The 25,536-nt window shown below is 50.1% G+C and overlaps 1 protein-coding gene across 3 annotated transcripts; it reads left to right on the top strand.

Moving 5' to 3' along the window:
• DTX2 (deltex E3 ubiquitin ligase 2) lies at positions 1-24,587 on the top strand. 3 transcript variants are annotated; one of them, XM_066635880.1, is made up of 11 exons: positions 1-68; positions 1,817-1,913; positions 4,990-5,359; positions 11,727-12,321; positions 14,959-15,017; positions 16,886-17,008; positions 21,308-21,378; positions 21,670-21,828; positions 22,272-22,433; positions 23,385-23,474; positions 24,051-24,587. In XM_066635880.1, exons 3-11 carry the CDS (start codon positions 5,080-5,082, stop codon positions 24,273-24,275), a joined length of 1,764 nt encoding a protein of 587 aa, XP_066491977.1. In that variant the 5' UTR covers positions 1-68; positions 1,817-1,913; positions 4,990-5,079; the 3' UTR covers positions 24,276-24,587. The 3 variants fall into 3 exon arrangements, with proteins under 3 accessions (XP_066491977.1, XP_066491979.1, XP_066491978.1); XM_066635881.1 differs by lacking the exon at positions 1-68 and adding an exon at positions 1,442-1,536; XM_066635882.1 differs by lacking the exon at positions 16,886-17,008.
• Positions 24,588-25,536: the final 949 nt, after the last annotated feature.

Here is a 25,536-nt window from a genome sequence, read left to right as displayed (position 1 = left end):
AGGGCACCAGCGCTGGGCTGGCGCATGCGTGCTGGGCGCGACCGTCGTGGGAGCGGAGGCGGCCTCAGGTGAGGGTCTGGGTGGCGCTGATAGCCGCAAGGAGGGCTTCGGGGCCCGGGGGGCCAGTTGGGGGGGCCAAGCCACACCTTGGGGGAGGCCGGCAGCCTGAGCACGTGCCCTGAGCTCCCGGGACTGGGGAAGGCGGATGTGGCTCGTGTCTCCTTCCTTCCCCGCTTCTCTTCTCTGCCCACAACAACTCTGCGAGGTAGGCCAGCCAGCCAGCCACCACAACAACAACCCTGCGAGGTAGGCCGACCAGCTTGAGAGGCAGGTCATCAAACCGCAGCAGCAACAACCCTGCGAGGTAGGCAGATCGGCCAGCCAACCACAACACCAATCCTGTGAGGTAGGCCAGCCAGCCAGCCTCCAAGCTGGGCCAGTCAACCACAGCGACAGCAGCAACTCTGTGAGGTAGGCAGGCCAGCCAACCACAATGACCGTGTGAGGTAGGCCAACCCAAGTTCCTCCCCTCCCCCCCCGGAAACTTTCCAGGGGAGCAGAGACTCTAACCCAGCTCTTCCTCTTTTCTTGGTCGTGCCAGGTCCAGTGCTGCAGCTGCCACACTTCAGCTGTGCCATCTTGCACATGCTTTCCCTTGGAGTAAGCCCAACAGTGGGGCTTGCCTCTGAGTAGACAAGCATATGCAGAGGTGTAACTAGAAGCCCCAGTGCCTGGGGGCAGTGATGTCATGCTGTTACATGATATTGTAATGTCACTTCCTGGTTCTTCCTGGAGGAAGAGGGGCTGGCGGCCTCGTGCCCCCTTCTGGCTCCTTCTCCGGTGGAGGCTCCCAGAACCACTACACCATCCTGCCTCTTACTGTGTGCGTGTGCACATGCTGTGGTTTAGCGTTCTATGAAAGGAAAAGTTGTGTGGGAACTTCCAGATGCAAAGGCTGAGTTGGCCGAAGGGGGACAACCCTGCTTGTTGACTTACCAGAAGCATCTGCTTGGCTGCTGCTGAAGGTGGGACACTGGTCTGGTTGGGGGCCTTTGGCCTGATCCAGGCAAACAGTTTGGGGCAGGTGCTTTGTTTCTCCACTCCGGCCCCTTGGCTAGGCACCTGGCCTGCATGGGTGTATATGCCTGATAATGGGCTCTGCTGTACAGATAATATTTGGTTAGCTGGCTTCAGAGGAGGGGTAGGCGGGACCTTGTGTCGTGATCCCCGATGTCTGTTTCCTGTGCTAGAGAAACTAATTATGGGAAATTCGTCTTTGTCTTTCCTGTGTCAGCAACTCTAATTGGGAAGAGAAAGATGAGCACCACCCAGCTGTTCTTCAAAACCCGCATCACTGATGAATTTTACTGACGCTCATTTCTCCTTTCAGAAAGTGCTCCCTGGCATTTAATTTTCACCTGGGATGTGGCCCTGGCAGCCTTGGCATGTGCCCTTATTTCTTGAAAGCTCTGGACTTTGTTTTCTCCTCCCGCCACCCTGCCGGCACTGTGGGGAAATAAGTTGCGCAGCCTGCTTGTGAGTGGGTGGAATCTCTTCGTTAGTGTGCCAGGGTTGCTGTGGAGAGCAAAGGAAACACAAACAGCCACTGAGTCTTGCCAGGCTTGGGAATCCTGGTGATGGCACCCTAGATGGGGGGGCCAGGGGGTTGGAAGGCAGAGATTTGACCACTTGGTTCCAGTGCTGGGATGGGCCGTGGACACTGCTTGCTCTTATCCTCAGTGCTGCCTCCTTGCAACTTTTCCTAAAAGGTGTATTTGTTTAAAAGATTGATTTGCTGCCTTTTGGTCTTACTCAGGGAGGCTCACAATATGCAAGTTCAAGCAAATCCAAAGCAGAGCAAGAATGCCCTTAACTGAGACCAGGGGAGAATAACAACAAGCTGAATGAAAGAGGTAGGTCTTGACAAGCTTCTGAAAGACTGCTCGCAAAGGAGCCCAGTGGGACTTGGGGGGGTGTATTCCACCAGCTGGGTGCTGTCACTGGAAAGATGGGTGATGAAAGGGGGCCTCAGGTGCTTACAATTGTCCCTTGTGCTCTAAAAATTGTAGAAGCTGCAGTTAAGGCAATTGTGTTAAATTCCACACTGTGTAAGGAGTTAAAAACTTGGTGCAGCCTCATATGTTATGCTGGCTAGACTCCATGCGTCCACACATTGTCTTGATTTTTCAGCATGACGTTGGATTGGGGGAGGCTGTGTCCGAGAAATGGTGGCAGAAAATGCAGGAGGTCTGGTCGCTTGCTAGAAATGTACTTACTAAGGCCTTTCTGATCCCTTTTATGAAGGCACAGTGCTTTCCCCCAAAGCCGCTAATGGTAGTAAATGTCCTCAATGTGGGAATTGGTGACATTCACTGCCAGAGGAGATGGTGATGGCTGCCAGCTTAGGTGGCTTTAAAAGGACTTTAAAAGCGTCAGTGGCTGTTGACCACTAGGGCTATTTGAGGTCTCCCATGTTCAGAGGCAGTAGGATGCTATCCTGCTCTCCAGCATAGAGGGCTGTTGCCATCGTGCCCTGCTTGTGGACATCAAACTGGTCACTGTGGGAAACAGAACGTTGGACTGATCTGGCAGGCTGGTCTTAAACTAGCCTTATGGTGGATAGGCAGTGTCAGCTGTGAGACAGTTAGTAGAGTCAAGTCTGCATGTTCAGAGGCTGTCTGTCTTTGAATGGCAGGAGCTGGAGCAAGCAGCAGTGGAAGGCTCTTGCCTTCATGCCTTCCTGTTCTGAAGTGTCCAACCAGTGCAAGAAACAGGATAGCAGATCTTTGATCTGGCCCAGCAAGGCAGTCTTTGTTGTCCTGTGCGTGAAGTGCTGCTGTTGTCGCTGTTGCTAGTCTAGAGTTGTTGAAAGAGTCTGGATTTTTCAGAATGAATTCTGATAGCCCCATCATGCCCTTCAAAGACAGAGACATATTGCTTAGGAGCTCCAGCAGTAAACAGCAAGGTGAATGCACAAGTTGTCATTGTTCAGGTTATCTCTGGAAAACGGAACTCCAAATTGGAAGATCCTCAGGGCAGGGACCTTTCTTTTAGTTGCTTTGTAAAACATTCCAGCAGGATTGTGAATTGGCCCACAAGTTTTTTGACTTGAATGTGCTTCTTCGGGGTTGCTTGTCTGTCACCTGGGTTGTGTTTTTCTCATGCGCTGAGCTCCAAAGTGTCATGTCTTCCGAAGAATCTAGATCACTGTTTCCCAAATTCCTACAAGGAAGTTGGGAGCACTGTGAGTTTTTGTGGGGAAAGGGGGAAGGCAGCAACACAATCCCCAGGACCATGCTGCTGCCGGGGACATGAGGGGGTTTTCTACATACCTGCAGCCAGCACTGCAGCCGTGGGGAGTCTGGGGAGCCCTCCTCAGGGCTCCCTATGTCTGCAAAAGTGTAAAAAAAGAAAAAAATTGGCACTTCAGGAAGTGGATCACATCACTGCCTTCCCTCCCCCCCACCCTTTAAAGGGGCATTGGTCCAGTGCTTCCAAAGCTGGTGGGTCACAATCCACCAGTTTGGGAACCAGTGATCTAGATCCAGTTTTGACTTGGAAACAGTCTCTAGCATTTTTTGCAACATGGTGAAAGCTGTGACCTCTTTTCCTCTCCTCTGTTGGCTTTTGTGGTTATTATGCAGGCTTCAGGATTTTGAGAATTTTTCAGCCAGATGTCCTTCCTCAAAACCTGCAGTGATGCTTTAAACTATTATCTTTTTGAAACTGCTCCACAGTCCTCTTGCCTCCTTGGGGCACAGTAGAAGTACAAAGTGAAACTTAAACACCAAGAAGAAACCGACAAGATAACATTACATCTCAGTCCGCCATGTGGGAAGACACCTCTTTCTCTGTCTGCATTACCTCAAACCATTTAGACTGTCCTTGTTTTTGTTGGCCTTGCCCTTCCGACTACCCCAAGAGAAAAAAGGACGAGACAGGCAGAGTTTTTGGCAGAACCTCCCTGTCTCCCAGGCAGAAATTTCTTGCTGAACCTGCCCTGGATTCTTGGTTGTCTGTCTTAAGGTAGATGTCCTTGTTTCCGCCTGTAGTTTGTGAATTGATCTAGACAGGGGCTCACCACCAGTGGCTGTGGTAGCTGTTGGGGCCTGTGTGTGTCACTTTTACTGAGAGGTTTTTAGTCACATGAAGTCTTGGATTCAGAAAGGGGAGACCAGAACACCCCTAGGTTTGTTTGTTTTTATCTTTGATTCTCCTTCTCATGCTGCTCACTGTCAGCCCCCCACTTTCTTGCTGCTGTTCCTGATTCTGTGCAAACACGTGATGTGCATTACCTTGTTAGCAGTTTAAAGGCTGCAATGTTCAGTTCTGTGCAGCCTTTTTTTAAAATTATAGTTTTATTTTAAAAGATCAAGAATTGAAACATACAAACGCACAGCACAATCACTGCATGTTAGGCTGGTGCAGGTCCCTTGCGCCACCCCGGAGGGTGCACCTCCTCAAGAGGAAACTGTGCCAGCACATGGAGGCTGCATTCAGCTTTCGTGGCAGCTTCCCCCAGGTAAGTGGTTTCAAGCCACTCTGCTCTCCTTGAACTTGTGCCACCTCAGGAAGTGGTACAAGTCTGAGGAGACCCATAGGGGCATAAGGGTGAGAGTTTCCCCTTACCTCTGGCTGAGCCACTTTGGGCATCTGTCCTGCCCTGGATACGGCTCAACCCTCTTGGCTTGCCTATTCCAGCACAAGCTAGGATTGTACCCTCAGTAAGTTAGAAATACAAAATAGAAATAAATGAAAATAAAAATTAGAAAAGGAAAAAAGAACAGATATTGAAAGTTGTGTGGCTGGTGTGGAGTTCTCAATCTACGTTTCTTTGTTCTACAAAATCATGTAACATGTTGGGTATCGCATCTTAGACAGTCCGGTAATTATTCCGAAGTGAATTTTCAATAACAAAAAAAGAAAAAAATTATATATACCTCTGTGTAGTTTGGTGACAGACATCTCTGTGTTCCTCTTCCACCACAGGCCCAGCTAGCTGCTGGAAAGATGAAGAACTGAATTCTGGTTGACACCCTCCTACAACTCTCATTCTCTTGCTCTTGGTTTTAATTAAAAATGGCCACTTTGCCAGCTGCCTCTACTGGCCCCCCCTCCACTCCACAGGACCCAGGGGTGGCAGTGTGGGAGTGGCAAGACGAACTGGGCAGCTGGAGGCCCTATTGGAGCAGTGTCTGCAGCTACATCGAGCAGTCCTTCCAGGCGCTCACGCTGAAGGGGCAGCGATCATCAGGGACCTGGCCAGCCCACGGTAGCATCCCTCTGGGGCAGGCAGATCCCTCACTGGCCCCCTACGTCATTGACCTATCAAGCCTGACGCAGTTTCGGCAGAATACAGGTAAGAGAGGACGATGCCAGTGGGAGAGGGTGGGGATCTATGCTGGCCCCACCCATCTGGTCCAGTTAACAGCAGCAGCTCCTCAAGCAGGCATCTGGCCTCTCGCCCGCAGTCCTGCGCTCACTCAGTCTGATGAGCACAAGGATGTCAATGTCCTTTATGGGGCGGGTGCTTGGGTGACTGAGATGTAGGTGAAGTCCTTTGACCATTCGGAAAAGTGCTGTATAAAGGCTGTTGGAGGAGGCATTTTAACTGTCATGGTGCCAGCCTAGCAAAACCCAGGCACTGCCACCTGAGTCTCCCCATGTTCTGAAGGACCTGGGCATTACCTTGCTAGGTGTGCATCCACTCCACCCTCCCCAATACTGGCCAAATTTTAATGCCCACCCCCACTGCTCTGACCTGCACCATTGAGACCAAGTTCTGTCTGGGAGGAGATATTAATCTGCAGGTTTTCTTCATGTTTTTAAAAGAATTGACTAGCTGTTTTCTTGGTTTTTGTCTTTTATGAAGCTCTTGGGAATTAATAAGTCTAGTTACTGACAGAAGGAAGTTAGTGTGTGTTTGCGAGAGAGAGAGAGAGAGCTGAGTGGAAATCTAGAGCAACAGTCTGAAGTGTTGTCTAGGGCAGTGATTTTTGATTGGTGTGCTGTAGGACTTAGGAGATCAGTAGTTAAAAGTTGCTGGAAAACTCTTCTGGGTTCCGCAGCTCCATTTCTGGGGCAACTGTCTGTAGTAGTGACTCTGCAGGCAGAGGAAGAGAGACAGGCAGTTGCCCTGCAAACAGAGCTGCAGGATCCAGAAGAGTCTCCTGGAAGCTGGAAGTGGCAGAGCAAGAGGCAAAGACCATAGAGGTCAGTGTGCCATGAGAAGAAGAACATTGACAATCGCTGGTCTCGGGTATGGCCTTGGCACCCCTGCACTAGAATATATCTACTTTACCTGTCTTCCTTGTGTATCACATTCAGATCTCTGAAATCCACCTGGCTGCCCTCTTCTAAGCCCCAGAGTGTTGTCTGAAAGGCACATAATGTAGCAGTCTTTTTTGAAGTGAAGGTGTGGGGTTGGCTGGGTGACTGCCTGGGTGCCCCACATATCACAGAGTGCTGGAAAGGATCTTGGAGGCCATCTGGTCCAGGCCCCCGCTCAGTGCAGAACTATAGCATCCTTGATAAATGGCCATCCAGCCTCTGCATGAACACCTCCAATGAGGGAGAGCTCACAACTGATGAGTGCGAGGGAGCTGTTATAATTAAGAACATGAGAAGAGCCCTGGGTCAGGCCCATTTAGTCCAGCTTTCTGTATCTGACAGTGGCCCACCAGATGCTTCAGGGAGCACCAAAGGTACCAAGATCCCTGCATCCTGGTGCCACTCCCTTGCACCCACCATACATAGACATGCTAACTCTAAAACTCAGAGGTTGCATATAATCATGGCTTGTAACTTCTGATGGAGTTTTCCACCATCCATCTATTCAGTTCCCTTGTAAAGGCATCTAGGCCAGGTGCCATCGCAACATCCTGTGGCAAGGAATTCCACAGATTAATTTCATGCTGGGTAAAGAAATATTTCCTCTGCTGTCTCTGCTGTTACAGTTAGGAAATTCTTCCTCATGTCCAGCCTAGATTGACCTCCTGTAGTTTCACTGCATTGGTTCTAGTCCTGCCCTTTGGAACAACTGAAAGTAAGGCCTCCTCTTCTTCAGTATGAGAGCCCTTGGGACATTTGAAGGTGGCTCTCATGTCTCCCCTTAGTCTTCTCTTCTCCAGCCTAAACATACTCTTTTTTAACCATTCCTCTTAGGATTTGGTTTCCAGACCCCTCACCATCCTAGTTCCCCTTCTCTGAACTGCTCCAGCATATCAGTGTCCACCTTAAAACGTGTCCAAGACTGGATGCAGTATTCCAGGTGCAGTCTTGCCACTATATAAATTTTAAAGAGGCCGTCTGTGTACTAAGTTCAGGCATCTTTTAGGTGTTGGAACAGGACAGTGTTTTTAGAAAGTGAGGTGCCTTCTGTAAATGCCCAAAAGTGACCCTCTTTGTCTGAGAGGTAGCTTGTCGATTTATCTCTTGTTGTGTTTGCCTTTTCTTCTCCCAAACATCCTGCTTGCTCCAGCCTTTGTGCGACAGATCTTTTTGATGAGGCCAGCTGAGAGGCTCAGGAGCAAGGAAACCATCCTGTCCCACAGCTGCCATTCCAGTGGCTGAGGTGGCTGCTTTTAATGTCTCGTAGAGACTACGATTTGCCTCGTAGCTGAAAGTTATTCACAGAGTGATGATGAAGGGCTGACTCATTGGGTGGAAAATACCCAACAGAAGAGGAAGCTGTCTCCAATTCCAATACTGCAGAAATGCTGGTTTTTATTTTTCTTGACCTGGTCAGAAACACACTGGGGGACCCTCCCATTCTGTGTCCTCCTTTGGTTTTTGTCTCTGAGCATGCATCTCCACTGCCATGTGTGTGCATTTAGGCAGTCAGCTGAAGGGCATAATTGGCTTGATGTGGGATACTGGTGTTTTGTTGGTGGTGGTTGTTAAGAATATTTACATACCCTTTTCCACAAGGAGGTTTAGAGAGAAAATCAAATAACACAATGGCCCCCTGTCCCAAAAGGGCTCACAATCTAAAAAGATGTGGAAGGAACACCAGCAAACCAGAAAAGACACTGGGCTGGGGTGGAGAAGGACAGTTGCTCTTCCCCCTGCTAAGTTTAAGAGGGTGTCACCACTTTTAAAGGTGCCTCTGTTTAAATCTTCCCCCTTTCACTGCGGTCCCAGTTTAGATCCCTGTTAGTTTTTACCTGCAGGGCAGATCACAGCTGTCTTATGTTTTTAATTGTGAAAAAGAGCACAGCAGGAAAAGATGGGACCTTCACCTTCTTCCTCCCATCCCATATTTGCCTTCTGACTTGGCAGGACTGTTCCCAACCCTGAAAATGCTGTTTATCAAGAACTCTCCAGAACAGCCATTTTCAATGTTTTCCTTCTCACAACACACTGATTGTGGTCTTCTCTATGGTGTTTGCTTCTTGTGATGTCACTTCCTCTTCCAGAAGCCGGTGGAGGAAAAGGGACAGACAATTTGTTACTATAGGCAGTTGCCCTAAAAACAGAGCCGCAGAACCCAGAAGAGTTTTTCAGCTATTTTCAGCTGCTGTGCTCCAATCTCCCGCAGCGCACCTGTGGACATTTCATGGCATACCGGTTGAAAAAGGCTGTTCTGGAGGATTTTAGTCATGAATCTCCTATGATACATGTGGGGGGGGGGCGGAGCACCTGCTTTGTCTGGAGAAGAGCCCAAGTTTGATCCATGAGAGCCAGTGCAGAAGTGGTTGGCCCGTCAGATGTGGGCCAGGAAAACAGAGGTTCAAGTCCCTACTCATCCCTGAAGCTCACCAGCTGTCCCTTGGTTGGCTGCCATCTCTGGGGCTAACTTTCCTCACAGGTCATTGTGCAGAGTAAAGGAATGCGAGGAAGGATGGTGTGTAAAAATGTGAATAAAACAAAAGCATGGAAATGTCGGCCTCTGGCCTGAATCCCTGGAGAGGCCCTGCCAGATGAAGTAGCCAGTGCTATGCTAAATGGGACTAAGGGCTGACTCGGGGGGGGGGTTTCCTGTGCCATGTTCAGTTTGTCTTCAGAACAAAGGCAGATTTTTTTTTGGGGGGGGGGAAGAAAACACCACTGGAGGTACCCTTGGGGTGAAAATCACCCACTGCCCACATTAGTCACAAAACATCCTGAAAATCTCTCTTGACCTAGAAATGGTCCCTCCCCGACTATGGAGGAATGATTGATTTCTCTCTGACTTTTACGCAGTCAGATGATTTCTGCCCTCAAGACCTCAAACTGTGCAGGAAACACCTTTCTAAAAATGTGCGCTGAGTGCAGCAATTAGACACCAGCCTCTATGTTCTGCCTGTCATCTGCCAGCTTGCAGACCAGGCTCTTCAGAGGATGCTGGGGAAAATAGCAGGAAGGAAGACTCTCTTCCTGGGCTTGTGAGCAGTTGGACGCAGGGAGCAGCAACTGCAGGGGTGCGCCCCAAGTACTGAGAGCTTCCGCCAAAGAAGGAGCCTGCCTGATGGCCCGGGGGGGGGGGATGCTCCTGTCTGCGTGTCTGAACTTCCTGCAACCTGACTTCCTAGGGATGGGGCTTGGGGCCCAGTGACAGGGCAACTGCTTTGCTTGTAGAAGGTCTTGCATTTCATCCCTGCAACATCTCCAGATATGGGACCCCAAAGCCTGTGAAACCCCAGAATTCCTTGGACAGCATTGGGTTCAGTGGGCAATGGGTCTGACTTGGGAGAAATTGCTTTCACATGTCCAGTGTGCTAACCCCAAATTAGACAGAAGGACCTTTATTGGCTGCCGTAAGCAAATAAACGCTGGCGGTGCAGTTTTCCTCTGGGATGCAGTTTCCGCTGAGGAAATTCAGTGTAGAACTTTCCCGACTTACAGAGATTTGAGTTTCAAATGGGCTTGGTTGGGGCTTTGAAGCAGGCATAACTGCAAAGACCTTGGCAAAACAAACAAGTTCACACTGGATGAAAACCTGGGGTTTTGGGGGGGGGGGGGAGAAGGGACAGAGAGGACAAAGAGCAGCAGTGCACAAGGCATGGGGGAGTACTGATACTCTGACCACAAAAACGATAGAATATGCCACCTTTTACCAGAGAGGAAAAGAGGGAGGGCTGAAGCTGTGCTTGATCACGGCCCTCTGCAGCTGCTGTCTGCTCTTTTGGCAAGGCAAACACAGAGAAAATCTCACTATCTAAATCTTATAATGTAGTTATGATTAATCTGATTAAAAATTAAGGAACAGAGAGCTCATAACAGCTCCCTTCTGTGTTGTAATTGCTTTGACCCAGTGAACATCCAAGAGTCCCACTTCTGTCACAAGCAAGTCTTTGGAATTGCACCAACTGCCCGAGTTCCAGGCAGCTGAGCTGGTGCTTTTGCAGAGGTGTGACACGTCCTTTGGTGGTGCTTTTGTGCGGTGCTGTAGCACTGAGCCAGCAAGAACATCAATAAGCTAGAAAGTGAAAAACAAAAGGATATGTCCTGGGACCCGTGCTTTTCAACCTCTTCATAAATGACCTGGAGACAGGGTTGAGCAGTGAGGTTGCAAAGTTTGCAGACGACACCAAACTTTTCCAAGTGGTGAAGACCAGACGTGATTGTGAGGAGCTCCAGAAGGATCTCTCCAGACTGGCAGAATGGGCAGCAAAATGGCAGATGTGCTTCAATGTCAGTAAGTGTAAAGTCATGCACATTGGGGCAAAAAATCAAAACTTTAGATATAGGCTGATGGGTTCTGAGCTGTCTGTGACAGATCAGGAGAGAGATCTTGGGGTGGTGGTGGACAGGTCGATGAAAGTGTCGACCCCATGTGCGGCGGCAGTGAAGAAGGCCAATTCTATGCTTGGGATCATTAGGAAGGGTATTGAGAACAAAACGGCTAATATTATGATGCCGTTGTACAAATCTATGGTAAGGCCACACCTGGAGTATTGTGTCCAGTTCTGGTCGCCGCATCTCAAAAAAGACATAGTGGAAATGGAAAAGGTGCAAAAGAGAGCGACTAAGATGATTACGGGGCTGGGGCACCTTCCTTACGAGGAAAGGCTATGGCGTTTGGGCCTCTTCAGCCTAGAAAAGAGACGCCTGAGGGGGGACATGATTGAGACATACAAAATTATGCAGGGAATGGACAGAGTGGATAGGGAGATGCTCTTTACACTCTCACATAATACCAGAACCAGGGGACATCCACTAAAATTGGGTGTTGGGAGAGTTAGAACAGACAGAAGAAAATATTTCTTTACTCAGCGTGTGGTTGGTCTGTGGAACTCCTTGCCACAGGATGTGGTGATGGCATCTGGCCTGGATGCCTTTAAAAAGGGATTGGACAAGTTTCTGGAGGAAAAATCCATTACAGGTTACAAGCCATGGTGTGTATGTGCAACCTCCTGAGTTTAGAACTGGGCTATGTCAGATGCAAGAGAGGCGCCAGGATGTGGTCTCTTGTTATCTGGTGTGCTCCCTGGGGCATTTGGTGGGCCGCTGTGAGATACAGGAAGCTGGACTAGATGGGCCTATGGCCTGATCCAGTGGGGCTGTTCTTACGTTCTTAAAAGAAAGACCTGGATTGTTTTTATTTGAGACAGTTAAAAAAAAAATTCCCTGCCTTTTGTGGCACCCTCAAGGGGACTTGCAATAAAAAGCCCTATCAAGGAAACAGGAAATAAGAGGCACCCCAAACAGAGCAAGGAGGGTGTTGAGCCGGCATGCTCAGGAAGGGCATTCCGTCACTTGAATACCGAAGGTTCAATGCCTGTGGCCCTCCTTTCTCCCCACAGGGACCATGCGTGCCGTCCGCAGGCACATCTTCCCGCTGGACTCGGCAGCAGGGCAGGGAGTGGTCTGGGAGTGGCAGAATGACGAAGGTGGCTGGTTCCCTTACGAGATGACTATATGTGTTTATTTGGAGCAAGTCTTTGCGCTCAGTCAGCCCCAGGGGGACCTGACATCTTTCGGCTTCAACTACGAGATTGACTTTGCGTCACGCACCCAGCGGAATAAGACCACTGGCTACCAGCGGAAGATTCGGAGGCGAGTGGACTCGCCGTATCCAGTGGCCACAGTGGCCGGGCCCCCTCACACGGGACCCACGTGCTCGTGCCAGCAGTGCTTGCTGAACAGCGGAACTGGGCCCATTACCTCGCGGTACCGGCACTCCATGGGCAACCTCCCCGGGTCGTCCGGCATGCAGGGGGCTGCTGGCAGGACAGCTGGACTTAGTTCTTCCCTTGTGGGCTTTGTGCCTTATAACAAACCAACCATATCTGGAGCGCGGTCGATGCCAAAGCTGAACGTGCACAATACGGGGACAGCACCACAATCAGTGGCTGTCGGGGGGCCCAGCTCGCTGCATGCTGCAACCGGAGGAGTCAGGTACGCTGTCTTAAATTTCTGAGCACTCTCTCTTAAAATGCAGATGTTGCTTGATGTGGACATGTGTCTCATATGTGTCAAAGAATTTCAGCTCCGTAACGTTGTCTCTGTAATCCTGCAATGATATACTTTGCTTTGCAATCCTAAAGCGCTTGAGGAAATTCATGAGAGACGTTGATAGGATTATGAATGACTTACCAAGGCTTTGAGTGAACTGTTTGCTAGTCGTCCCTGGAGATGCCGCTAGGAATCAAACCTGGAACCTTCTGCATGAAAGCAAGTGCTGTACCATAGTTCTGTGGCTTCCCCCCGAGGGAAACGCTTTGGCAAACTTGGAGAGTCATTGCATATTGACTGGGACCAGGCGCAGACCTTTTGAAACTTGTGTTCGGTTCCGATTCAGTACACCAGTACTGTAGCGCCCCCCCACCCCAATCCGTGGGGATATGTTCCAAGACCATCCATGGATGCCTGAAACTGGAGAGTAGCGAGTCCTATATACCAGTGGGCTTCAACCTTTTTTGTGGCAGACCCTAATAAAGTATGAAACTGGGGATCCACCTACAATTCCATCCGCTTCCTGGAACCCAGTCTGCACACCCATCCCATTTCTTCCTTCTTGTCTTCACAACAGCCCTGTGAGGTAGCTGCCTGTACAGGGCTGACTTTAGTAGCTGTGGGGCAGGATAGCGAGAAGAGGCTGTGCAGGATTATTTCAGGAACTCGGTTTTGATAAGGTAGTACCGTTATTGGATTGGCTCCAAACCCCCTCTTGCACAGGCGTTGAAAGGTTGCAGTGACCTCCCAAACTTCACAACTCCATTAGGGTTGCAACTCACAGGTTGAAGAACACTGCTATATACAGTGCAGTATTTGAAGACAGTCTGCTTAAAGACCCAGAGGTAACCTGCCTATGTGATGAGCTGCTTCCGTGGTTATATTATTATTATTATTATTATTATTATTATTATTATTATTATTATTATTATTATTATTAACAACAGTATTTATAGATTCCGGAAGCATCCTTGGGCTGGAGGAAGCCATCAAATGTGGTGCTGCAACCTACTTTTAAGAAGGAAGGAAGGAAGGAGAACTTGCTGTAATTTTTAAAAAAATATTTTCAATCCATGGATAACAGAGACCATGGATACGGGATCTACAGATGGGGAAGGGGGCTACTGTCTTTTCAACTCTCTAGTCCAGTTCTGTTCAGGCACTGACTTTCAAAAGTGGATCGGGCAATTATATTGATAAGTTTCAAGTGAAATAATTATTTAGCTTGCCATGAAACTGTGGAAACTAAACAGAATAATGATTTAACTTGAGAAACCAATACTTATTAAAATGCTTTATCACTGGATGTTTTAAAAGGTTTCTACAAACAGAATATAATCATCCAGTGGAAAGCCAAATGCCAAAGACTCCTTTGAGGCAGTGAGATGTAGGGCTTGGTTGAGGCTAAAGGCAAAGGAGGGATTTTTAGCTTCAGTTGCCATTGGGTTTCCCTGAAATGGTTTGGGTCAGACTTGATGTGCCTCTCTGGTCAGGACAGAGATTAGGCATTCTTCCACCTTACTGAGTGGGGCTTGATACAGGATGATCCATCTTGTCAATTCTGCCCTCCAAGTGCCGCTGCTCTCAGTGGAGTTGCGCACTTATATGCATGTCTATGTGAACCACACAGGTAATTAATTGGGGTTCAGAATGGGACCATGAACAAACAAGGATTGAGAAAACCTGATCTCAACCACTGTCACGAGTGAGTTGCAGTAAGCTTCAGGCTGGTATGCCTCCCCTCCCCTCCCCAGAAGGGGAGGGGTCATAGCATGGTAGCAGAGCCATCACTGCTTGCTTGCAGAAGTTCTTTTGTTCAGTCCCCAGCAGCATCTCCTGGTAGGACTAGATCCCTAGAGAGCTGCTGTCACTCAGTGTAGGCCATCCTGAGGATCTGAACTGTGATAAGGCTGCTTTGTATGGAATTCCCACTTGTTGAGGTCCATCCCTAAGTCCTTCAGATCCCTCTTGCAGATGCCCTTATATCGCAGCTGTGGTCTACCTGTAGGGTGCTTTCCTTGCACGAGTTCTCCATAGAGGAGATCCTTTGGGATCCGGCCATCATCCATTCTCACAACATGACCGAGCCAACGCAGGCGTCTCTGTTTCAGCAGTGCATAGATGCTGGCCTCTGAGCTGAACCCTGGCCTCTGAGCGGCCCGCTTGGAGACAGGCTGTGCAGCATGGCCTTTCCCAGTTTGAAGAGACACTTGGCCAACAGACTGAGGCAAAGAGGCAAAGAAGGAAGGCCCATAGCCAGGGAGACAGACCAGGGACAGACTGCACTTGCTCCCAGTGTGGAAGGGATTGTCACTCCCGAATTGGCCTTTTCAGCCACACTAGACGCTGTTCCAGAACCACCTTTCAGAGCGCGATACCAGTCTTTCGAGACTGAAGGTTGCCAACATGGGTATGGAATTAGCGCACCTGGTAGTTTGGATACTGCACTTCCCAGACGTGTATTATGCTGAAATGGCCTCATCCTTTTAAAAAATGCTTCGAGGTGGTGCTGGTTATCTGTGGTGGTGAACTGTCCATTTTTAAAGGCTTGCAATCACTTGTTTTGTTTCTTCTTCTCAGCGTACCAAACCTACCAGTCAGCGTGAGCAGACTCAGCAAGGTGAAGCAGGCTCTGGCAGGTAACATAGCCCTGCCACTAAGCCCGTGTTGGCTGCGGCAGTTTTTTTTCTCTCTCTCTCCTATTGGGGGTCAGCATCTAGCAGCGCTTTAGGCAAAATCTGATCCATGACCAAGTATTACCAGCTGACCCAGCAGTCCTGGAGTAGTCTGCTTCTTTCTGAATCTCAGAAACTGGCCTGCATTGTCACCGTGGTTGAAAGCCCGTGAAAGGGCTCTAACAACTGCTATCTGCCCCCCCCCCCTTGAATCCATAAAGCTACCTTTAGCCAGAATGAGACTGTGGTTCCCATTAGCCAGCATTGTCTGCCCTGAGCCGAGCACCTTCCCCTTCTTAACACTGTAATATCGCAAAGACTTCAGTATTTGAAGGCCGATCTCTGTAAAGCACTGATGGCAGCGGGACATAAGCTGGTGGCCATTTGGATGCTTCGAGGAACCCATAAACAAACATGAAGGCAATACTCTTTTGGACATATTGTTTGCTCCCAGCACCTGGCATTCTGAGGTAGACAGCTTCTGAAGTGGAGGTTTTAATAGGCCTACTTAATCTTCTCGTCCTCATTGCCCTCTGTGAGTTTGTCTAATCCCTCTAACACAAGAAGAGCCAAACGGAATTTTCTTGCCTGAGAAATATCCTGGTAGCGCTCTGGCCCTGGGCAATCTGTATGCGCCCCCCTGGCTCCTCTGCATCCCCTCGAGGATTCAATGCAGTGGGGCCTGGGTGGACCACCTCACCAAACAAGCGGATGTGGAAAGGATTTCCTGAAGGCATTCGGTTTGGAAAATGTGGGTGTGCTGGATTTAATTAAATGACTGCCTTGTCTGATCTCGGAAGCTAAGCAGGGTCAGGCCTGGTTAGTACTTGGATGGGAGACTGCCTGGGAATACCGGGTGCTGTAGGCTTATACCATGATCTGGGAAGCTAAGCAGGGTCAGGCCTGGTTAGTACTTGGATGGGAGACTGCCTGGGAATACCGGGTGCTGTAGGCTTATACCAGAGTCTTTCCAGACTGAAGGTTGCCAACCATAAATGCCAGCAGGGTCCCATGACTGCTAACTACACATCCAAAGTGCAATAAAACATCATTAAAATAAGCAGCAAAGGGTGCAGCCCTAACCCATTATGTCAGTGCCTTCAAGCACTGACATCAGGGCAATGAAGCTTCGAGTTAAGGGAACAAACATTCTCTTACTTTGAGGAGGTCTCTGTGAGTGACACCCAACTGCAGGAGGCAGCACACGTCCCATTGGCACCGCTATGCCAGTGCTGGAAAGCACTGACATAAGGGGTTAGGAATACGCCCTAAATTTGCTATGAGGAACAACACAGAGATGGAAGAACGGCCACCCGAAAAGCAATAGCAGTTATCCATCAATGGCCTGGTGGAATGGGTAGGTCTCCAGAGCTCTCTTAAAAGCAGAGAGGGACATTCTGAATCCCCTGCACAAGGGGATTCTGGACCCTGCGGGGCTGCTGCAGAGAAGGCCCTGCCCCACGTGTTATGTGTGTTTCCTATACCTCAGTAGGAGATGGCATGCAGAGTAGAGCCTCCCCCAGAGAGGTGGGCATCTTGGCCACTGTTCTCTGTCTGACCTACCTCTTTGTAACCTGTGAACTCCAGCCCTTTGAGGACAGAGAATTAAAGGAGCCTTGCTTAGTGGCTCTGACTTTCGCCACACTTCCATGCCACGTCGCCTCTTCTCTGTGTCTTGCTTTTGTGGTTTTATTTTGTCCTTTTGCTCACCAAATCAAGGTTTTGATGGTTCTTATTTTCTCACAGATTTTTTTGGAAATTTTCTTTCCACCCCTCCTTCCCTTTTCCTTCCCCCGCCTCCCCCCTGCATGATGATCTCGTGTACCCTGTAGGCATGATGGCCTTTCTGATGTCAGTCCCTGGATTTCCTGTGCACCTCACACAGGCGCCTCATCCCACTAAAGCACCTAAAAAACGCAGTTCAGTTAAGACGGGGAGGAGCACACTCGCCAAAGGTAGCTCACCTGCTTGGACGCCACCAGGACCTTCTTGCTGCTGCCTCCTCCTCCTTTCCACATCCCACTCTCAGTCTGCCATTTCCTTCCTTATGTCTGGTCTTTTATTTTTTTAATGATTGGAGGGCTCTGGATTCTCTTCCCATACAGCTTTCCTCCTGCAACAATCTGTGCCTGAGTGCTCTTGCCACCAGCTTTGTGCTCACTAATTATTTGCATGGCTATTGTAGTTCTGTAGCCTCTTTCTCGCACCCCCACCCTCGCACCCACAAGTAGCCAGGCTTTCAGTTCCATATGAGCATAGGGAATGTTGCCCCCTACTCTCGATTCATCCAGCCCAGTGTTGCCTACTCTGACTTGACAGCAGCTTTCCAACATCTCAGGCAGGAATCTTTCCCATCATCTGCTACCTGATCTTCTTAAGTGGGCATTTGAACCTGGGACCTTCTGCGTACAAGCCTGTGCTCTCCTCTTGAGCTGTGACGCTATACAAGGCATATGGCATGTGGTGACACCAAGGGTATTTCTCCAGCCCTAGGTAGTTGTACCAGGGTGGATCATGAATGCTTTTTAAAAAAATTGACACTGATGCATTTGTGTATATCTAAGCAACAAATTAAGCTGTTTCTGCCCCATGTTGCGAATACACAACAGGGACCAAAAGTGTACCCCTATGGGCCAGGCAAAAATGGGTTAAACCACATGTGAATGAGCAGGAACAATGAAAGCTTAATGCGCCTAGCTGTCTGTTTCAGGCAAGGAGAGGAGGAGCTTCTCCACAGCCACTGCTGTGGATCTGGCAAGGGGGTAACAGCAGCCAGGAGTCCTGGGGAGAACACTTGATCCATTCCATCTTTGTGTGTATAGGATGGGTGGGTTGGAGCCAAATGCAATTTATTCAGCTGGCCTTTAAGGTTTGGGCACCAAAAATACGCGCATACACCAGGCCAGCTTCCTGGGGAGAGCATTCCAGCTACAAGGTGCCACAACCAAAACAGTCCTGTTGCCACCTGCTCTGCCTCCAAAGTAAGGGAACCTGGAGAAAGACTTTGGGGGAAGATGATCATTGCTGGTAGATAGTGTGGTAGAATAAGGTCCTAATGGCATTCCTGTAGGCAGCTTCCTTTCCCAGCAATCTGCAGGGCCCAGGCAGCTTGACAGAGCAGACCTACATGGAGAGGCCTCCAGCCTACCAAGCCACAGCTTCCTGCCCTTCTCGCTGAGAAGCTGCATCCTCTTGAAGACTTTGTGGGCAAGTGTGCTCCAGCCTGTATGTATATCTGGTTGGCTTGAGGAGTAGCACATTACTAGCCCATCAAAGGGGAAGCTGTCTCTGCTGCAGCTGCATTTCCTGTACATGCAGCTTCACAAACATGCAGGAGCCCACAGCCCAAGGAAGTGCTTTGACACCACTTGCTTGCGGAATGATCCTGTGACTTCCTACAAGTTATTGACTAATGCACGAAACCAGCAGCTTGCTGTGCGGGGGGAGGGGGTGTTCAGAGAGCAGGGTCTCAGCTGGTAGCTTTCAGGAGTCAGCCCTCAAAAGGAAGGGTCTCTGGTGTGGAATGGAGGCTGTTTCATGTGGGAGAGATGGTCCCAGGTCAGGAAAGGCTCTGAAGGATATAACCCACATTTTGAACTGAGCCCAGAAACATGCTGGCAACCAGTGGGTGCAAAACGCATGGCAGCAGCTAATCTAGCTGTGATGAAGGCACGTGTGGCTCCATTCAGATTAGCCTTTCTCAAAAAGAGGTGCAGGGGCTTGCCAGCTCAGCTCCACACTGGTCACTTCAGCAGTCCAGCTAGTCAGCCACAGAAGGTCTGCAAGGTCATCAGCAGAGCCCTTTGAGCTGAGATACTTTTAACTGGAGATTTGGGGTGTTGAACCTGAGGCCGTCTGCATGCAAAAAATGTGCTCTGCCCCGATTAACCCTGCAAGACTTTGAAAAGAAGGTCCTGACCTGAGTAGGGGATGGGAATTATTTCAGTGGGTGCCCTCTTTATTGGCTGTCCAAGGCACCCAGGTCTGTCTAAATGAGACCCTTGTAAATGGCTTCTTTCTTTGCTTTTCATTCTCTTATGCTGTCCCTAGTTTTGTTGTCATCATACTGCTTTATTTAATAAGAGAAGTGGTGCCTGTATGTCTTTTGAAAAATCAGCATACAGCTCAACAAGCCTGCAAGGGCCAGCTGCTATGATGTGCAGCTCCTTCCACGCATGGGATCTGGTTTTCTGTGTGCATTGGAGTCTGGTCTTGTCATGGCGCAGTGGTGGGGGCTGATGGGCACCCCAGGCCAGAGTTTGCACAACTGTGACTCATCCCAAGTAGCTGTAGAAATAATAGCCCCCAGCCCCAGCTGTGTCCGGTGCACAAAAACATCAAAAATACAGTAAATGTAAATAAAAGCTTTCTTTGAAAATTCTTGGAGCTCTTGGAGAAGCTTTCAAGAATAATCCCCAGGAGAAAATCACTTTCAAGTTCAGAACTGGGACCAGAAATTACTATGTTTCCATGTGATGCCAGGGTTGTCCAGGCCAGATTCTCTGCTTCGTCCTGCATGATGTAGGGTCTCCTTCTGTCATCACCTTCCAGGCAGAGGCATCTTTAGATGCAATTTTTAATGCTTTCCACCTGGCTGTTATTCAGTTGTGTGGGAAGGTCTCAGTCCCTTACAAGGGGCTGCTTGATCCATCACACCGTGGTCTTGGTCACAGTGCCACAAGGTGGTTTTTTTTTCCTTCCGCACCATCGCAAGTGGGAGTGGTCAGGTACACTCAACATGTGATCCCACATGCTTCTCCTTACTCCATGCCACAAGCCCATGTGGAGTGTCTGCTCAGCAGCAGTGAGCTGAATTATTCACTTCGGGAAGCATTCAGAGAACTCTGTAAGCCTCCCCCCCTTTTTTTCCCGTCCTTCCCTACGAGTAGTGTTGCAGGTCACAGTCTTAATTTGGGCGCCTGAGTCCGCTCTCTGTGATGAGCCCTTTGCACATGCACAGAAATATTCTTCTCCCTGCAGCTTCCAAGCAGTGCAAACATTTATTAAAACAACCGCCCCTCTTTCAGTTTTGAGCCACTAGGCCAGGATCTCCAGGTTCAGAGGCATGTGCCTGTCAAGTGCTGGGCGCTGGGAAGCAACAGCTGAGGGCAGGGCTGTTGCCTTCATGTGGTGCTGGTGGGTTTCCCAGAGGGCATCGGTCAGACACTGTCGGAAACAGGATACTGGGCCAGACAAGCCTTCAGTCTGATTCGGCCAAGAAGGCTGCCCTTGTGTGCTTTCTCAAAGGAGAGGAGACACACCTGTGAAGGAGGAGGACAGGACTCTTCATGGCTGTTGGTCATGGCAGCTGCAGGGAACCTCCAGGATCAGACGTAGCAAAACAACAGTAGGAGAGAGCTGTTGCCCACTTTCTCTGCTTATGGACTGCTGTCTCTCTACAGTTGGAACCAGGGTGCTGGGTTGGAGGCACCCCTGATCTGACCCAGCAGGGCTGCTCTTACGAGGGGAAAAGTTGCATTACATAAACTCCTGTCCGAAGTTGCGTATCTCAGTAGGCATGTGGCTGTCTGCTTCAGTATCCTGTCCTTACTTCCTCCCAGGAACCCTATAACAGTGGAGTGATACGTTCGACCCCTCAGCCATGGAGACCACGGCTCTGCTTTGAGCCTGGTCATCCTGTGCCGCAGAATGATACGGTCACATCCTGCTGGGGTGGAATGAACCATTCTGCTTTTGAGTGCTTCCCTGCATCAAAACCTCTGCACTAATAAAAGCAACAACGTGAGAGCTGGTGGCAGGGCAGGGGGTCCTGTGCTGGGCCACATCTCTCCACTTAGAGGAGAATTCCAAAAAAGATTCTCCACCTACAGCCTGGAAGTGGTATAGTCCATTCTCTTCCTGCTGCCCTTTGATCTCCTCCCTGGAGAAACTCCATCATGTATTCAGCTGAGCCTCTGTGTTGCCTCCTCTCCAAAGTGGCTCCCTCCACTGGCTCCCCTTCTAGCCTGTTTCGCTTTTCTGCTCCCTGGGTCCTCTCAACTCGACTCTTTTGCAGGAGGTGGGAATCGACGGCCTTCCATTGTGCCACATTCCTTTCTGAACCTTCCTGGCTGCTGACTTGGCCCATAGGAGGCGGCCTTGCTGGATGACCATGTTCCTGCGGCTTCTAACCCTTCCTCCTTGGCCTCTTGCCTTGCCTGCCTCTCCTGCCACAGCCTTTCCACCTCCTCTTGTTCATGTGGTGCCTCGGTCATACAAGGGTGCCTCCCTCTGGTCTCTCTCTGTCCGTTCAGGTGGTGCCGACAGCCCTGAGGAGGTGGTGAAGAAGTATTTTGAGGAGCTGAAGGTGCCCCCTGCTGACGAGGTAAGGGGGCAGAGGAGGCTGCTGCCTGTCTCCCAGCCAGGGGTCGCAGTGGGAAGCAGTGAAGGCAAAGGTGGTTTTGTGCAGGCCGAACGGTCTTCTGTCCGGCACAGAAGCACTGGTTGGTGGCCACCTTCCATGAGGCTGTAACGTTGTTGCTGGGGAATATTCTGGGGAAAATGGCTCTCGCTAGTTGGGACCCATTGAGACAGTTGTCCGGGATGCGAATGGCACAGGGGCGCTTTAATTGGCTTGGCTTGAGGAAATATCAACGCTCTTTGTTCTGTTTCGAAGGACTGCACTATCTGCATGGAAAAATTAGGTGTGCCTTCGGGGTATAGCGATGTCTGCAGCAGCAAGACCATCCAGCCGGAGATTGTGGGGAAGCTGACCAAGTGCTCTCATGCCTTCCACATCCTCTGCATGCTGGCCATGTACACCAACGGGAACAAGGTACTGGGGCTAGGGGGTCTTCCAGCACATTGTGTGGTTGCCACAGTGGCCTGAGGGTTGGGGAAAGTGCATTTGTCACGAAGGACTGGAAACTTAGACCCAGTGTGGGGTGGTGGTTAGAGATCCTTTCCAAGAGACTTTCATGCAGCTCCCTCCCTTCTGGAAATTGGCAAAACCTTTTAAAAAAACTTCTTTCTTGCCCTGAAAAATATTCATCTACCGCTAGTTAAACAAATGGGCAGTGTTGTTGTGTGTTACCATAACCGTGTTGCTGCTTCTTTATTTGTCTTTGGGTTTGGATGGGGTTTATTTAGATTTTATTTTATGGATGTTGTGCTTTTATTTGCCTTTTGAGCTACTTTTAAAATCTGACAGGAAAAAGTGGAGCATAAATGTTTTACAATGAAATCACTCTTGTGTGTGGTTCTGCCCCCCCCCCCCAGGACGGCAGCCTGCAGTGCCCGTCTTGCAAGACCATCTATGGTGAGAAGACGGGCACCCAGCCGAAAGGGAAGATGTACGTTTCCACGTTCCCACGCTCCCTTCCAGGGCATGAGGACTGCGGGTCAATACGGATTTCCTACTACATCGACAAGGGCATCCAGGTGCACTAGGAACATGTGCATGGTAGAACCATCTTGGGTGGGACATGTGGCACAGAAGGAACTGAGCTGTGGACAGAGGGGTGGGGTGACTTGCTCCTGGCCAGTTCTTCAGTTCCAGTGTTTACAGGGCTGAGCTGTGCTTCTAAGGAGCCCTGGTCACATCTCCCTAGTAGGGTTTTTCCTGGGATGGAGACATAGTGGCGGCTGTCAGACTGTTGCTCAGTGGTAGGGCGCCTGCTCTTCTTGAACAAGGTCCCAGGTTCTCTTCCCATTTGGAGGGTGCAGGAGAGTGTGCTTGACTAAATCCGAAGGAATGCACCTTCACCTTCCAGTTCAGCAGTGATGCATCTTTGGACCAGTTGATCTCTCTCAGCCTGGCCTGCTTCACAGGGTTCTTGCACAGATACAAGACGGGAGCCTCGTCCACCATCCTTAGAGCTCCTTAGAGAAGGAGCAGGACAACAGTCTCATCCGGGCACAGCCCTACCCTGCCATAATGGTGGGCATTTCACCACAAGGGCCCCACCAACAGAAGTTGTGTTCAAATACCCGGATATTTTTATCTATAGTTACAGAAAGTCTCCCATGTTTCCTCCAAACATTTTCAGGACAGTTAGTTTCAAGGGTGTTTGTTGTTGTTGTGTTACCCTGCACATGCGTGATCTCGGAAGCTAAGCAGGGTCAGGCCTGGTTAGTACTTGGATGGGAGACCGCCTGGGAATACCGGGTGCTGTAGGCTTATACCATAGTCTTTCAAGACTGAAGGTTGCCCATCATCATCATCATCATCATTTGCTGGCATGTAATAGCCACAGTCTCCAGAAGTGTCATGTTTCCATCTTCACTGTAGTGTGTGAATCTGTTCTTCTTATGGCTCAGGCTGAAAGCAGCTCCTGAAAAAACACCCTCTTCCAAGAGTTGTGATTTGTTTCCCCTTTGGATCTGTTCCAGGGTCCAGAGCATCCCAGCCCGGGGGCGCCGTACACTGCAAGAGGCTTTCCACGTTTCTGTTACCTGCCGGATAGCGAGAAGGGAAGAAAGGTATCGCAGAGCTGCCGTCGGTGTGTTTGGCTTACCTATGGCTGCTGTGGTCCCGGGCCTCTGGCCTTGAATGCATGTCATACTTTGCCAAAGCTAAGCAGGGCTGCTGCTGATCAGTGCCTGGGTGGGAGATCTCTGGGAAGTCCGTGGATGCCACCTTGAGTTGGCATATAATGTAGGATATAATGTAATGCAAATGAAACTGCACCTTTCAAGAGGGTCAGGCAGTCTAATAGGCCGAGAGGGAGAGCAGGGTGGCCTGTCCAGGATCCAGATATTTGTGGGCAGGGTTACATCAGGCAAGCTAACAGCACGCGGCTCTTAACAACACCCATACATGTTTACTTGGAAGTAAATCCCACTATGTTCAGTGGGGCTTTCTCCTAGGCAAGTGTATATAGGATTGCAGCCTAAACGATCTAGAGATTCCTTCCCAGTTTAAGGGGTTCTAGAAAGAAGCATTTCCCCCTTGCCTGAACGCCAGACTTCAGGTGGCAGGATCATGAGCCCTGCGAGCGTCACACGCACATGGAGTCGCCTTGGCGTGCTCACTCTTCCCCTGTCCCCCCACCCCAGGTCTTGAAGCTCCTGAAGGTGGCCTGGAAAAGGCGCCTGATCTTCACCGTGGGGACATCCAGCACGACGGGAGAGAACAACACAGTGGTCTGGAACGAGATTCACCACAAGACAGAGATGTACTCGAACACCTCAGGCCACGGCTACCCAGACCCCAACTACCTGGACAATGTGCTGGCCGAGCTGGCCGCTCAGGGGGTCACAGAGGACTGCTTGAGACCTTGAGCATGGCCGGTGCCCAGGGGCCAGCTGGAGCCTGCTCTCTTTCTCGCTTTCGGGGCTGCGGGTGCCTCTCTCCAGGGTGGCGCCTCTCCTGCAGGCACCCTTTGTTGCCTTATGTTTGCTTGTCCTACTCTGAGCAATAAGATACACCTTCTCTCTGTCTGTCTCTCTCTCTCTCTCTGGGATTGTCCAACCGGTTTTTTTGGGGGGGGACAGGGCATCTGTATTAGTTTTGTACCATCTTTCAGGGCTCCCAGTCATGATCCAACCTGAATGTACCCCGCAAGAGAAACGCATAAAGGGATGATGGCTTAACTCTCTCCTTGCGTCCTTCCATCACGTGGTCACAGTTGTATGTGAGTTGCAGGTATTCCAGGGGCCCAGAACAAGAGTATAAGATGAAGTCCTGTTGCTTGTCTCTTCCCCTCCCACAATCTCCACATGCCAAGCATTGCTCCTGCACTCCATGCAAGTCTCCTCCTCCCACGGAATGGGATTTATCTGTCTGCGTGTTGCAAAAGTAAGAAATTCAGTGTAGAGGAAGCAGCATTGTGGTGTGATGGTTGATGTGTCTTTCTGGGCCAGGGTTCTTCCACAGGTGGGTCAAGACCTTTGGCCAAGCTCCCCAATCTTCAACAGGCCCCCTCAGTCTCCCAGCCACCTGTCCCCGCCCCTCCCCCCCGGTTGTAGCAGTCCTGCTTTGCCTGCCCTCTAAAACTGCACCCAGACTGCTGTTGCACAACTCTGCCTCTCCTCTCTGTCAAGCTGGCCAGGGAGGAGAGAGAAGGGGTGGAGCAACACAGATGAAGCACGTGCTGATTGGCTGCCATTTGGGGAGGAAGAGGGAAGGAGTCGGAGGCTGTGCACTGTCTCAAAAATTCTGCTTGGTGGGACAAGCACATGGAGAAGCCGTAGCTCTTGAGCTGGCTCTTTCAGTGGGCTCTTGGCTCTCACCTTCCTGCTGGGCTCCTTCAGGGGGCTCCTGGGAGAGGAGTCGCATGTTGCAGTCTGGGGCTGGAGCCAGGTCCTCGCTCTTGACACACTGAAGTCCACTGGCGAGTCGCATCAGAGGCTTTGTGTGATGCCTAGAGGCGGCTTTTGTTGATCTCTCTGCCAGCACTTTTTAGTACTCTTGACCAGGGATGCTTCTGGAGCTCTCGTCCCAGTTTCTGTCTGGATTTTGGGATCATGAACTGTCCTCTCCTGGTTCCGAAGTGGGACTGACACAGTGAGGGGCCTCCGTTGTTCCGAAATGTGTTCATTT

The sequence above is a fragment of the Tiliqua scincoides genome, chromosome 8 (genome assembly GCF_035046505.1).
Source record: "Tiliqua scincoides isolate rTilSci1 chromosome 8, rTilSci1.hap2, whole genome shotgun sequence".
Lineage (NCBI taxonomy): Eukaryota > Metazoa > Chordata > Lepidosauria > Squamata > Scincidae > Tiliqua > Tiliqua scincoides.
Note: the sequence above shows the minus strand (reverse complement) of the source record. Positions and strands in the feature narration are given on the sequence as shown.